At 42.2% G+C, this 13938-nt stretch overlaps 1 protein-coding gene across 3 annotated transcripts; it reads left to right on the top strand.

The window, feature by feature from the left end:
* Positions 1-7146: 7146 nt before the first annotated feature.
* ZNF438 (zinc finger protein 438) lies at positions 7147-13021 on the top strand. Of its 3 annotated transcripts, none has more exons than XM_075212028.1 (4): positions 7147-7225; positions 7395-7489; positions 8994-10713; positions 11810-13021. In XM_075212028.1, exons 2-4 carry the CDS (start codon positions 7444-7446, stop codon positions 12402-12404), a joined length of 2361 nt encoding a protein of 786 aa, XP_075068129.1. In that variant the 5' UTR covers positions 7147-7225; positions 7395-7443; the 3' UTR covers positions 12405-13021. The 3 variants fall into 3 exon arrangements, with proteins under 3 accessions (XP_075068129.1, XP_075068128.1, XP_075068127.1); XM_075212027.1 differs by having other exon boundaries at positions 7154-7316; XM_075212026.1 differs by having other exon boundaries at positions 7154-7489.
* Positions 13022-13938: the final 917 nt, after the last annotated feature.

The following is a 13938-nucleotide window of genomic DNA, read 5'->3' as shown; positions in this document are numbered from 1 at the left end:
TTTGTGTTGCCGGGTTTCTGGTTGAACCATATGCGTTGAAATGCCAGTGGTAAGACTATTCATAAGTTTTCCGACACATTGAACATATCATGATAACAAAACAAGGACAAACAATGAAACAAAAGGTATGAAGGACCTGCTTCATCATCATCACCATTTATTTATATAGCGCCACTGATTCCGCAGAGCTGTACAGAGAACTCACTCAGATCAGTCCCTGCCCCATTGGAGCTTACAGTCTAAATTCCCTAACATACACACAGACAGACAGACAGAGAGAGACTAGGGTAAATTTTGAAAGCAGCCAATTCACCTACCAGTATGTTTTTGGAGTGTGGGAGGAAACCGGAGCACCCGGAGGAAACCCACGCAAACACGGGGAGAACATACAAACTCCACACAGATAAGGCCATAGTCAGAAATTGAACTCATGACCCCAGCGCTGAGAGGCAGAAGTGCTAACCACTTAGCCAACGTGATGCCCATAGCTTGCTAGAATTTACAATTTGGAGGAGATGGGGGAATGATAAAACGGCACACATGCTTTTTCTGTATAGTGGACTAACCACGTAGGGCTAGATTTACTAAACTGCGGGTTTGAAAAAGTGGGGATGTTGCCTATAGCAACCAATCAGGTTCTAGCTATCATTTTGTAGAAGGTACTAAATTAATGAAGGCTAGAATCTGATTGGTTGCTATAGACAACACTCCCACTTTTTCAAATCCGCAGCTTAGTAAATCTAGCCCGTAGACTTATATCCCCAAGGATGGAGGCCAGGGTGGGCCTAAAACGATGCAGGCAAGTTATTTTTATGGGTGTAATGATGACTTTATCCAAATAGGAAGCATAAGCCAAACCGCCTTGGCCTTAGGGATTTAAAACCAAATAAAAAATGCATCAACATTTACCTTAATATTAGAATGACTGCTTCTATTCTTACCATTAGTGTAAATCCAGGTTCAAATAGATAATACTGTATATACACATATGACAGCTATAGACCTTCCCCCGGGAAACATTTCCAGACTGTGTACATCTGTTACTGTTACATATTGAAAGCCAGTGACGTTGACAAGAGTGTAGGAACATCTGCCCCTGAGAGCCACTGCTGTACAACAGCTGCATATAGATCTAAGTCCAGATAACAGTGGGATAGGTTACGTGAAAGAAAAATACATGTACAGTTTTTCAGTTCACACAATGGGAACATAAACAATTGTATTTACTGTCTAGCAAACAGAACATTGATGTATATGTATATCAATGACATGAGTCAAAGATGTGCATATCATCTGTTTTCTAGTATCATACCATATCATTTAATTGGTGTTTTAAAACTATGCATAATTCCCTTTTTAATGTTTAGATTAATACAATGCACATATACATGGATGAATGCATACTGTATGCATTGCAAACATATACATTTCAGTATTGCAAGTACAGTGAAATAAAATAGAACAGACACTATGGGGTATATTTACTAGCCTGTGGGTTTGAAAAAGTGGAGATGTTTCCTATAGCAACCAATCAGATTGTAGATATCATTTATTATACAAAATGACAGCTAAAATCTGATTGGTTGTTATAAGTAACATCTCTAATTTTTCAAACACGCAGTTTAGTAAATATACTCCTATGACTTAAACTCAACTATATATGTAAAATTTCCCATAACCTGAGAGGACTTTTTTTGAAGTTTTGACATTATTATCTACAAAAGCAATTGTCATCTGACATTTTAGGCACTGAACCTATCTTATGCCTTTCCAGAGATTTACAAACACGAAGGTGTGAATATGAAACCATCCTCCATTTGTCAGCTGTACAAACAGTGCTATCAATAGATTTGCACTAAGAGCTGAATTCATTAAAGGTTCTCCAGGGTGTTGAGCGTGGAGAATTGAGCATACTGTCAGATGTAGGGAGTATTTCTGGAAATACAAGGGTGTCTGACATGGAATCCTGCGAGTATATCAGAGCATAGCTAGGTAGATTACTTTAAAATGTGATACATCACAACATTCCAGATGGGAAAATCGGGATAAATTAGGCTATGCTTAGTATCCGCTCATGACACAGACATTACCAGAAAGACCACTTCCATATTAGCCTGCTTGGGAGTTACGAAGACAATAAAACTCAAAGCCAATCCACTAATTGGCAACTTTAGTTACATCAAACAACACATCTCTTCAAAGATTTAACCACACCTACAATTATTGCAAATGACCAAGCAAGGATATTTTTAGGGATGTTTATACAAAAGTTGCTAAAAAGTTGAACTGAAATAATGTGGACCTTTTTTATTTAGATAGTTTGCAAAGCTTCCCTCTCGTACCTCCTTCCCCTCTGACCTCTCCATCACTGTTGACAACTCATCTATCTCCCCTGTTCCCCAACTCCGCTGCCTAGGTGTCATCCTCGACTCCTCTCTCTCCTTTGCCCCTCACATTCACTCTCTCGCCAAATCCTGCCGTTTCCAGCTTCGCAACATTGCCCGCATTCGGCCCTTCCTCTCCCAGGATGCCACCAAATCTCTCGTCCACTCTCTGATTATCTCCCGCTTGGACTACTGCAACCTTCTCCTTATCGGCCTTCCCCTCTCTCATCTCGCTCCCCTTAGATCTGTACTTAATGCCGCTGCTAGGCTTATTTTCCTCTCTCGCCGTTCCACCTCTGTATCCCCACTCTACCAAGCCCTTCACTGGCTCCCCTTCCCCTACAGAATCCTTTTCAAGCTCCTCACTCTGACTTACAAGGCCCTCGCCAACTCCACTGCTCCCTACATCTCTAACCTTATCTCTATTCACACTCCCTCCCGCTCACTGTGATCGTCCAACGATCGTCGCCTCTCTTCCCCTCTGATTACCTCCTCTCACGCACGTATCCAAGACTTCTCCCGCGCCGCTCCCCTCCATTGGAACAAGCTCCCCCGCTCCATCAGAACTTCCCCTAATCTGTCCTCTTTCAAACGAACATTAAAAACCCACCTTTTCCTTAAAGCCTTCCAGTCTCATGCCTAAACTCCCACCGGTCGGCTACCTCTCTTTCTCATCCCTTCTTCCCTTCTCCCCCTTCCTCCCGTCTCTCCGTCTCATCCATGTGTCTGTCTGTCTTCCCCTCCCTTTAGATTGTTCGCTCCTTTGAGCAGGGCTCTCCTACCTTCTGTTTCCATCACTTTTAACTGCGCTCTCCAGCTACTCAGCTCACCTCCTCTCAGTCCCTCTGCCCTCTGTCTCCTCTCGCTTCTCTCCGCTCCCCTCAGTGACTCTCAACCTGTCACCCGTGCCCACCCTCTTGGGCCATAGTTACCTGCCTGTACTCACTTTTCCCCTCCCTCCCTCTCTTTCATGCTGTGCCTGAGCCCCCAGAGTTATAGTGCTTACTGTTACTTATACTGTGCTGTTTCACCTTGTACTGTGCCATTGTTTGTCCTTGTACGGCGCTACGGATACCTTGTGGCGCCCTATAAATAAAAATTAATAATAATAATAAAAGCTTGGACTTGAGTTTATATAATATCAAAAGTGAGCATATTTAAAACATAACCAGTGGTTGAAGTGGCGGTGTATACGGCGCTATGCCATATCGTTACTATTCTTACCAGGGGCGGATCTAGAAAATTATTTTACCAGGGGGGATTTTAGGGGGGGGTTTAGTCTCCGCCCCCTTTTTGACAGCTAAGGCTGCCTACGGCTGCACACTATGTGCAGGTCCGTTCGGCACAGACAGGCAGGGAGAGCGTGCTGCCCTGTTGCTCTGATTGTTTGCAGACTGGCAGCACACTCTCCCTGCCTGTCTGTGCCGAACGGACCTGCACACTAGCCGCCGGCAGCAAGCTCCTGCTAGGGGGTGCGATTGCCCCGATCGCCCCCCCCCCCCCCCCGCCCCCCTCGAGCCGCCACTGATTCTTACTGCCTTCATTGTAAAGCTATTAAATTCCATTCACTTACATTCCATTTTTCATATCACTACCTCTAAATCTCCAGTTCGACCAAGGACCATAACTGTAATGTGCTTTATTTATAAGATTACAGTGCTATAGGAAAACAGGGTTGAAAGCATAGCCACCTTATAAGGAGTGCAAAATCCACACACTTACTTAATAACTAAATTAAGATTTGCCCATACTTTATAAATGTACGGGCATGTATAAATGGCACTCCTTCAAAACTGCAGCCAGTTCTGTAACATATCCCGCTTTACATGTGTGTCACTTTAGGTCAGCAACTCCTATTCAGTGGATCAGGTCACGAAGCTGGATGTGTCAGTATTTGTGTTAACTAAAAAATATTTATTGTTTTAAGATGTTCAGTGCAGACTATGTGAATATGTGAGTGTAGAGTATATGCAGGGCCTGATCAACCACTAGGCTGACCAGGCTGCAGCCTGGGGCGCTGGGTCCCGGGGGGCGCTGCACTGTGGGTATTTTTTTTTTTTTTACAATTTTTTTTTTTTTTTTCTTCATTCATTTTTTTTTGGGGGTGGGGGTGGGGGAGGGGGGGGTCGCCACTGGGGATCGCTGCGGGGGGCTGGAGGGCTCGATGATCAAAAGCATTGGTGGTCAGTGGTTAGCAACACACAGCCAATCGCCAGGCTGCCTGTTGCTGTGCAGCAGACAGGAAGCAGGACGTCTTCACTTCCTATCTGCTGATCTGAGGAGAGGAGCGACGCTGGCACAACTACAGGTAAGTGAAGGGGGGAACTGCCCTGCATATCTATAGGGAGGGGGGGAACTGCCCTGCATATCTATAGGGAGGGGGGGGGGGAACTGCCCTGCATATCTATAGGGAGGGGGGGGAACTGCCCTGCATATCTATAGGGAGGGGGGGAACTGCCCTGCATATCTATAGGGAGGGGGGGAACTGCCCTGCATATCTATAAGGAGGGGGGGGAACTGCCCTTCATATCTATAAGGAGGGGGGGGAACTGCCCTGCATATCTATAGGGGGGGGGGGGAACTGCCCTGCATATCTATAGGGAGGGGGAGAACTGCCCTGCATATCTATAGGGTGGGGGAACTGCCCTGCATATCTATAGGAAGGGGGGAACTACCCTGCATATCTATAGGGAGGGGGGGGGACTACCCTGCATATCTATAGGGAGGGAGAGGGGGGACTGTCATGCATATGTATAGGGAGGGAGAGGGGGACTGTCATGCATATGTATAGGGAGGGAGAGGGGGGACTGTCATGCATATGTATAGGGAGGGAGAGGGGGGACTGTCATGCATATGTATAGGGAGGGAGAGGGGGACTGTCATACAAATCTATAGGGTGGGAGGGGGGGGCTGCCATGAAAATCTATAGGGAGGTAGAGAGGTTGATATGTATGAAGGAGGGCAGAGGAGGGGGGCTGATATATGTGACTGGGGGAGTTTTGATGTGACGGGGGGATAGCTAGCTAGCAGAGTGGAGGTAAGGAAAATAGCTGCAAGGGGGATGGATGCAGGGTGGGAGGTAAAGAAAATGGCTGCAGCAGGGGTTAAGGAAAATGGCTGTGCGGGGGGGGGGGGGGTTGTGGTTAAGGAAAATGGCTGCAGGGGGTATTTAAAAAATAGAGCAGCTTTGGGGGGCAGAATCTCATGATTGTGTGGTGGTCACATGGGTGGTCTCAGCAATCACTAGAATGACAAATGAGGCTGTATAGGATGAATGCACTTAAAGGGCGACAGGGTTTGTAGTAAGCTGAACACTGACCTGAAGGTGTTAACATGGGTTGGCCCGACCAATGTGTAATCCAGTGGGAGGGACCTTGATTGTTATAGGAGGCTGCACTTCCTGTTCTCGTTCATTCCACAGCACGAGATCCCACCCACCCACTCCTTTGGTAGGGTATGTCCGGTTATGTTGCGGTAGGAAGGCACTGCGTTCAGCGGCTGATTTGTAAGCGCATTGGTAGTTGTCGTAGGTCACTGCCCCCCGTTGAGGCACCAGTAACTCCCTTTTTGGCCCTTCGGTGAGGAGGGTCCCTGTTCGACTCGGTGAGGGAGGGCAGAGTGAGTTTTAAAATGGGCAGTCACTCTGACGCCAACTCAGCGCAAAAGTTATGTTGGGATTTGTTCCCCGTGGTGGTGGACGTACGGCGGTTTGCGCCAGTCCACTCGTGATTGTGTTGTCAGCTTGAGAGTTGTTTCGCAGTGCCCTTTCTCCGCCACCATAGGTCTAGTTAAAATTAAAATCATAATAAAAGTTCTGGCAATTTTTAATAACTTATTCAAGTCTCCGTGTCTTTATTTGCATGCAAAGGTTTTTTAGAATTATAAGGTTGATGTAAGGTTTACAAAACATACACGGTGAGCCCTTTATACTAAATATTAGTAAGATGGGGCTGGTAGAGGTTTGTATTTGATTGACAACAAATATTCAGATATTGCTTATATATGCCTGTACAATGGGGTACTTTTAGCTGGCCATAATGGAGTGTTTTGTTTTAACTAAAGGGCCTAATCATTCAGGGTTTGCATTATAATACATTTTTGCATTTTCAAAAAAGGACGCCAACTTTCCAGAAGCCAACGAGAGGATAACAAAGTTGCAAGAGAGAAGAGCAAGGACAGGTAAGAGACAATGGCACAATCTGTCTAAATTTGAATGCTGGAGAATACACCTGAACATTCATATTCAGGAGTGTTCCTATACACCTATATATTCGGAGGAGGGGGGGGGGGGGGGGGGCGCTGCGGCCGTATTAGCCTAGGGCGGCCAGAACCCTTAATCAGGCCCTGAGTATATGTGAATTACATTTGAGTTACTCATTAAACTTACATTCACTTTGAATTATTTTCAACTATACATTACTTTAAACACGATTCTGAGCTACATGTTATATTATTATAATGAATTGCACACAACACTCTAAAACACATATAATGGATGCTTTTACATTGCATATAGGGATTACCCTACAATTTGTAGAAGAGAATAGCGGATAATCCGTGCAGACCTGTGCTGCAGATTTTTGAGACATTTTGTAAACAAGAACCACCTGAGCAATGGGTTATTATTACTTAGATACATATACTGCTGGCGTCATGCATGATGTCTACTACACCGCCTCCCCCGACGGAGATCACTGACAGTGGGCGGAGCCATCAGAACGTTTCCCTGGGAAGTAGCGCGAGGAGTGTGACGTCATGCGGAAGAGGATTAGACGGGAAGGTTGCAGTGCTGGGTTCTGTGAGCTGCACATTACTGATAGGTGACTCTTGGCTGATATCAGGTGGGGAGTCAGGCGCCTCTTCCCCGTGTTATGATGTGACCCTGCCATAGGGAGCTGTTGTTGGTTTAGAAAGTGACATAGTTTCGCCCAGGTACTTGTTGTTTGCATAGTACTGTCCTGGCAGTTATGTCTCATCAGTAAATTGGGCTTTTTGACTTGCATTTTGCAGGAGCTGTCTCTTGTGCACGGTTCTCCTGCAGAGAAAATAAAAAAAAACTATGCATCATGTCCAGGAGATATGTGTTGGAAAAGCCGCATCTCCAGGTATTTCATTTACTGTCTTTTTATGATGTACAGTCTGTGTTGTCACAAAGTCCAGTGATTCAGACCAATGCATATAAATCATGTAATACATACACTAAGAGAAACATTTCCTTCAAGTTTTTGTTTACTTTTAAACTAAAAAACAAATATGTTTTATCATAAACTTGTAAAGTATCCAGATACAGAATTGTGTGTGTATCTTGAATAGAGACCCTGGCATAACAAATTATTTCAAACAATTCCTTGATGTGTAAAACCAGAAGAAAATGAGTGTTTATCTCTGGATATAACCGTTCCATAGGGCTAGAGATGTCATTTAAAATTTTTGTTTTGCAGAGATGCATATCCCGTTAATTGATTCTAGTATGGATATTTACTTACCAATTAATTTAACTTTTCACTTCTTGAGTTTTCTCCGGTATTAACGAATCCTTTAGATTTTATAAAATGTGTTAATCTAGTAGGCAATACTTTTCCTGGATTACGATGCATGTTTAGATTTTTTTTTTAACCTTCAAAGTCTCCAGAGGCTGAAATTTAATGAAATCCCAATTAACCCTCTTCTTAGCCCCTATATTAATTTCATTATTGTGGGTCATGTAATTAAAATGGAAAGTTTCAGTCAATCTTTACATATATTTATTTTGCAGTGCTGAGACATTTTAAACGGTCTGTAAAGCTTTCCTCAGCGCAGGTACTCTGTGTTTCTTTCAAAGTAACGTACCACTAGGAATCCATTGCACTGTTGGCTGAAACTTATTTCTTCCTGACAGCAGGTCTTATACCTGGAAGCACAAATATAACACTAACAAACATAAGAAACATTATTTGTTCTAGTTTATGTGATGAGATTAGCAGGTGACAAACAACATGAGACTGGTCACAAGAAAACCTAGGAAAGTGAGAACCCAGCAAAGCTATCTAGTAGGTAACACATTTGTTAATTAAATAAAAATAATTCCAGGTTTGAAAACATTTGACTGTCCTGGATCAGTATGGTTTTTAGTGGAATTAGATGAAGGAAAAAGAAATGTTGGCAACAACTAGACCGTATCAAGCAGCACATTTATTGAATTGGGTAATAAAATCCACAATCGGAGGAAATCAGCAAATCTACTACTTGGCTGGCCTCTTATATAGATATAAAAATTATAGTAAAAGTGTAAGCAAACATTTTTTATTTGACAGAAAAGAAGGTCTGAAAACTAGGATACTCGCCTTTCTTAGGATGGCTTCGTAATGTGGTACCACAGCCCATTCATTAGGTAGTCATGGTTAATATCACAGGCCCCTAAGTGTATGTATATGAATTTTTGTCAGTCTGGTGCTAGAGGTATTGCAACATGTCCTTCTTAAAACTATCAGATGAGAGCAAAAAAAAAAAAAAAAACCAAGAGCAATTATTTGTTGGAGAAATTGTAATCCGATCAGTTAAAGTTAATAAATAAATGTTAATTTCAAAATTGTACTTGTTTTTTTGTTTACATATTTTGTATGTTTACAGATGAGACGAAGATGCACCTTGGATCCACCGGGCCAACTGGCAGGAAGATTGTACCTAACACGACCCATTTTAGAACCATTGCACCGAAAGTTTCACCAAAGATTGTTTCTTCCTGTTTGTCATCAAGTTATCCACCTTCCATGCCAGACATTGCACCGCCAGGTTCTAAACCCTTGATTATTAATACACAGAACTATACTTTGATGAAAGTAGCCAGTCATGATGGTACTTTCTCTCTAGTAGCTTTACCACAAGTCTCTCCTCCAATGGGTGGATCAGTAATACAAACCACGGGCATACCTCTGCATGAAAATCCTAAATTGCCCATTCCAAGGTACCAACCTACTCAAAGCAAGAAGCAGTTGAACAAAAAGGCAAAGGTTCTGAATAAACCTAAAGTAGGAAAGTCCGCTGTACTTGTAACTCAAGACCGTCATTCTGAAAGCATTACAAAATTTGACCCTAAACAGGAAGCTCAAACGAGAAAACATATTCCCATGACAGCAGCAGAAGACGCCGATTCTGAAAGTAGCATTTTTCTAGGAAGTGGAACAGAAGTTGGTAAAGTAAATAATTGTGCTTTGCCATGCGTTGAGAAAGGTCTGCCTACCACATTTAGCACTGGTAGTCCTATAAATCTCAGTGTGGATGCTGAGAGAGCAGACAATGGAACATTGGTTCGATGTAAAAGCAACAAAGTGGTCGATTCTACAAACTCATTATCGGTCCTCTCTCCAATGGTGTTTGGCAGTCCGGTTCATTTCATCCAGTCTGTTCCTAAGGGAAAACTACCAATCTTGCCTTATTCAAAGATTAAGAAATCAGTTGTTTCTAAATGTAATCAGTCAGCAGGTTTGGGAAAAATTCCACTTGTGAATGTAGGGCGGTCTGGAGTACAGACCTCTTCAAAGAAAGTGCAAGCTACCCCTCCTTCAATCACGGTTCCACATGTCTCCGCGCCTGACGGTCCATGCCAACCTAATGTGGGCATTTTGAGACAACAAACTGGTGTGGTAGGAAAGAAAAGAGGAAAGAAACGAAAGGCTTCTGGTGAGACCGGCTGCCAACCTAAAATGAAACTGGTTGGAAGCAAACTAATTGTATGCAAGGATAAAGTCAGAGCTCAGGTTGTTAATGAGAGTGACAAAAAGTTTGTGTCTGTGAAAAAATACAGGAACATTATGCCAAAGCCAATTGTGGAAATTCAGAGCTTGGCATCACTGGGGGCCTCTACCTCTGTATTACAAGCTCACTTGGCAGAATCTACTATTAGACATAGATTGCTCAGTATTAGGCCACATAGGTGGAAGCAAGGTGATCATTTTTCATTGACTCAAAACAATGACTGTAAAATGTCTTCAGCGGCAAAGGTAGTTTACAAGTGTCATATTTGCGATCATAGTTTTCAGTTCAAGCATCACCTACAAGATCACTTAAACAGTCACACCAACAAGAGACCGTACCATTGCCGTCTATGCCGCAAAGCCTATGTACACTCGGGTAGTCTCAGCACGCACATGAAGCTTCACCATAGCGAGAGCCGTCTCAAGAAGCTGATGTGCTGTGAGTTTTGTGCTAAGGTGTTTGGCCACATTAGAGTATATTTTGGCCATCTTAAAGAAGTGCATCGAGTTATCATCAGCACAGAGTCTTCAGTTAAACAACTTGAGAAAAAAATTCTGACCCTCAAGGTAAAGGATGAAGTAAACTCATTGGATAGGTGAGTGTTTATTAAATCTACATTGAAAAACAGTTCTTAAAGGAGGTGGTCATCTTCCAGCATCCACAAGTTTTAGTTGTTTACCAACTTGCAGGCTTCGGGTCTTGTGACGCTTCATTTCCAGGGAAACCCTAAAATTTTCAGTGCTTCTCCCATGTTCAAACATAAACGAGTCTGTGTAGGTTTGGTGGGTTGCAGCTGATTGGAGAAGTTGTGGCATGGGTCCCTCTACTCGGTGGCTGTAAACGCAGACAACAGGTACCACAACATATTAAAAGCGACGGATGTAATTTCCTACTAGATGTTAATAGCGACAGGTGTAAATTGTGACATACATAAAAGTAGTCTTCACTTGTAAGGGGCTGATGCTTTTAAAGGGACAATGCGAGGATCTGGCGGCAGTATAATGTACAACCCTTCTTATAAAACATTATACAGCTGCCGGGCCCTCGCATTGCCCCTTTAATAACATCAGCCCTTATAAGTGAAGTCAGTCTCGCTGTCGGGATCTGTGGTTGTCTCAATTGTGGCATGTCGCTATTTCAAGAAGTCTACTCTTATGTATGTCACAATTTACACCTGTCGCTATTAACATCTAGTAGGAAATTACATCAGTCGCTTTTAAAATGTTGTGGTACCTGTTGACGACGTTTAGAGCTACGTCCTCCATCCTTCTTCTATCTATGAGGGATAGGAGGAATTTAGTGGCTGGTGCGTTTTCAAGGTTTTCTCCCAACAGCAATTTTAGAAATTAAATACCTAGTTATGAGTGATAGATATACATGTTTAGAGGTGAAATTAAAGTTACCTTAAACATATGAGCAGAAATCTTAATAGAACTACAATCTGTGTGTGCCCATTTTTGTTCACCTTTCACCTCTCTGTAGGGGTTATTATTAGCTTGGCCTGGTACCTGTCCTTTGTCTTCCATTGCGCAGCATGTTTTTTGCAGCCATCAAAACAGCCCAAAAAATAAATAGAAAGAAAGACTTTGAAGTTTGGGAGAAATTTAGCTGTAATTGTAGGACTTTTAACCAGTGAGAGGATCACTGCTTTCCTTACTTAATATAGTTATTTTCTCTCTCTTTCTCTACAGGAACAAGAATGGTAGTCATGAAGATGACACCATTCCAGGACAAGCTGATAAGATCAGGCTGAAAATAAAATGTGGGCGTTGTTCTTTCATAGCGCCTACATTTTCAGATATGAAACCCCATTTGTTTCGTGAACACGGAGAAGAATTTGGTGAAATTTTGCAGGAGGGTGTTTTAGAGCAGCGACAGGGTGCTCAAGAGGAAGTGGGCAAACAAGCAACCCACCACTGGAAACTGCTCAGCGAGAGGCGGAATGTGGTCAAGTGTCATAGCTATGGTGAGGAGCCGGTTGGTTCTAGCAGACTGGGGGAACTTGTACGGATTTCTGACACGGCTCATAGTGAATTTTCTGAAGTTGAGTCCACTCCATCAAGGGAGGGACAAGAAAGCTCAAGTCAGAAAGATCTTCCTTCTGGATCATGCACAGAAGTTAAGTTCTGCTGTGGAAATCATTTTAACTGCCTGTTGTGTAAGGAAGTGTTTGAAGTCCAAAATAAACTCTTTGAACATTGGGAAAAGCAGCACAACTGTGAGAACCCCTTAGTGCTTTGGACAGTCTTCAGTTCATTGCTCAAGAAGCAGGAAGAAACGTCTTAGGAAGCTTTAGTATTGTTTTGCAACTTGCCAGCAAAATGTAAGGAAGGCAACTATAGCACTAATATGGAATCGGTCACAGTGATGTGACCCCGGATCCCGACTTTGAATTGTTTGTGTAACATTTCTGTGAATTTCTTTTATTTATTGTTTTATTTCTGTTCTCTTCTGTTTGTATGAGAGATGCTGACATTTGCAAAAGAAACGTTTTATACAGTAATTTATTGTACACAAGGTTATTTAGTAATCGTGTCTTATGTTTTGCAACATGGTACAATACGCAAAGCTGTTGAAGTGTGTAACAGATTATTCCTGAGACCTATTCTTTTCTGCTTTGTGCTACAATAACATGGGCCCTGGACGGAGGACACGTCTGATAAGCTATCCGTAATGTTATCTGTATGTGTTTTGCACTATTTCTCTTGCATATGAAACAAAAGTCAAAATGATTACGAACACTGTTTTGTTGAACCCTAAACTCTGTAGCATTTTTTTTACTACATGAGGCTATTAGCATTTAACGCCTACCTTATAAAAATGGTAGAGGGCCTGATTCATTAAGGATCTTAACTTAAGAAACTTCTTATTTCAGTCTCCTGGACAAAACCATGTTACAATGCAAGGGGTGAAAATTAGTTTTCTCTTCTGCACATAAGTTAAATACTGACTGTTTTTTCATGTAGCACACAAATACTTGATAGCTTATTTGTACACTGAAATTTAAAGTTCATATTTGTGTGTTACATGAAAAAACAGTCAGTATTTAACTTATGTGCAAAACAGAAAACTAATTTTCACCCCTTGCATTGTAACATGGTTTTGTCTAGGAGACTGAAATAAGAAGTTTCATAAGTTAAGATCCTTAATGAATCAGGCCCAGTATGTCTGTGTCCTTTTTCGTATATACACTCGCTAGTGTTTCTACAAATCTTCATCTTCGCGTAAAATTCTGCCCCCTCCAGCACAAGCATCCATACTTAGTATGGTATTATTCAGAATGCTCTACCTATTTTTCATACAGCAGCTAATGGGATAATATTTACCTACAGACGAGTGAATGTGTATATTAGAAGGATATTCATTGTGAGTAAGTCACAGCCCGATAGCAAGAAATGGAATTCGCTTGAACACTTTTTCATTAATGTTCTAAAGGTGGAGATATCGCATTGCGTTTATTCATTTATCCAAACGTGTTTCGAGGGAAGTTGTTTTTATAGAAAGTATTTCCTTAATGAAGTTTGTGGAAGCTGGCAGCATGGAAAAAGGATTGAGATTGGCTATTTTAAAGGCCTTGTCTACTGCTAAGCTTCTCCTCTTCCAGATCCACCCGTTGGCACCACTTCATCTGGTTTCTCTGCCAACCCACAATTGGGTCTATTTAAATAATTCACAGTGTTCTAGAATTATTCCTATTGTTGAGAGTTTTGAGAACGGCAATAAATGTGTGATAAAAGAAGCTCACGGTACATTAAAAAAAAAAAGATAATTTGATCAGCGTTCAAAGAGCACATTGCTTTCAGATAATCTCTAACATTTG

The sequence above is a fragment of the Mixophyes fleayi genome, chromosome 5 (assembly GCF_038048845.1).
Source record: "Mixophyes fleayi isolate aMixFle1 chromosome 5, aMixFle1.hap1, whole genome shotgun sequence".
Classification (NCBI taxonomy): Eukaryota; Metazoa; Chordata; class Amphibia; order Anura; family Limnodynastidae; genus Mixophyes; species Mixophyes fleayi.
Note: the sequence above shows the minus strand (reverse complement) of the source record. Positions and strands in the feature narration are given on the sequence as shown.

Excerpts from the sequence above, each read along its gene's own strand:
- ZNF438 (XM_075212028.1), top strand. The coding sequence starts at position 7,444 with ATGCATCATGTCCAGGAGATATGTGTTGGAAAAGCCGCATCTCCAG. Across the intron at positions 7,490-8,993 it reads TGGAAAAGCCGCATCTCCAG|ATGAGACGAAGATGCACCTT; the intron begins GTATTTCATTTA and ends GTATGTTTACAG. Across the intron at positions 10,714-11,809 it reads GAAGTAAACTCATTGGATAG|GAACAAGAATGGTAGTCATG; the intron begins GTGAGTGTTTAT and ends CTTTCTCTACAG.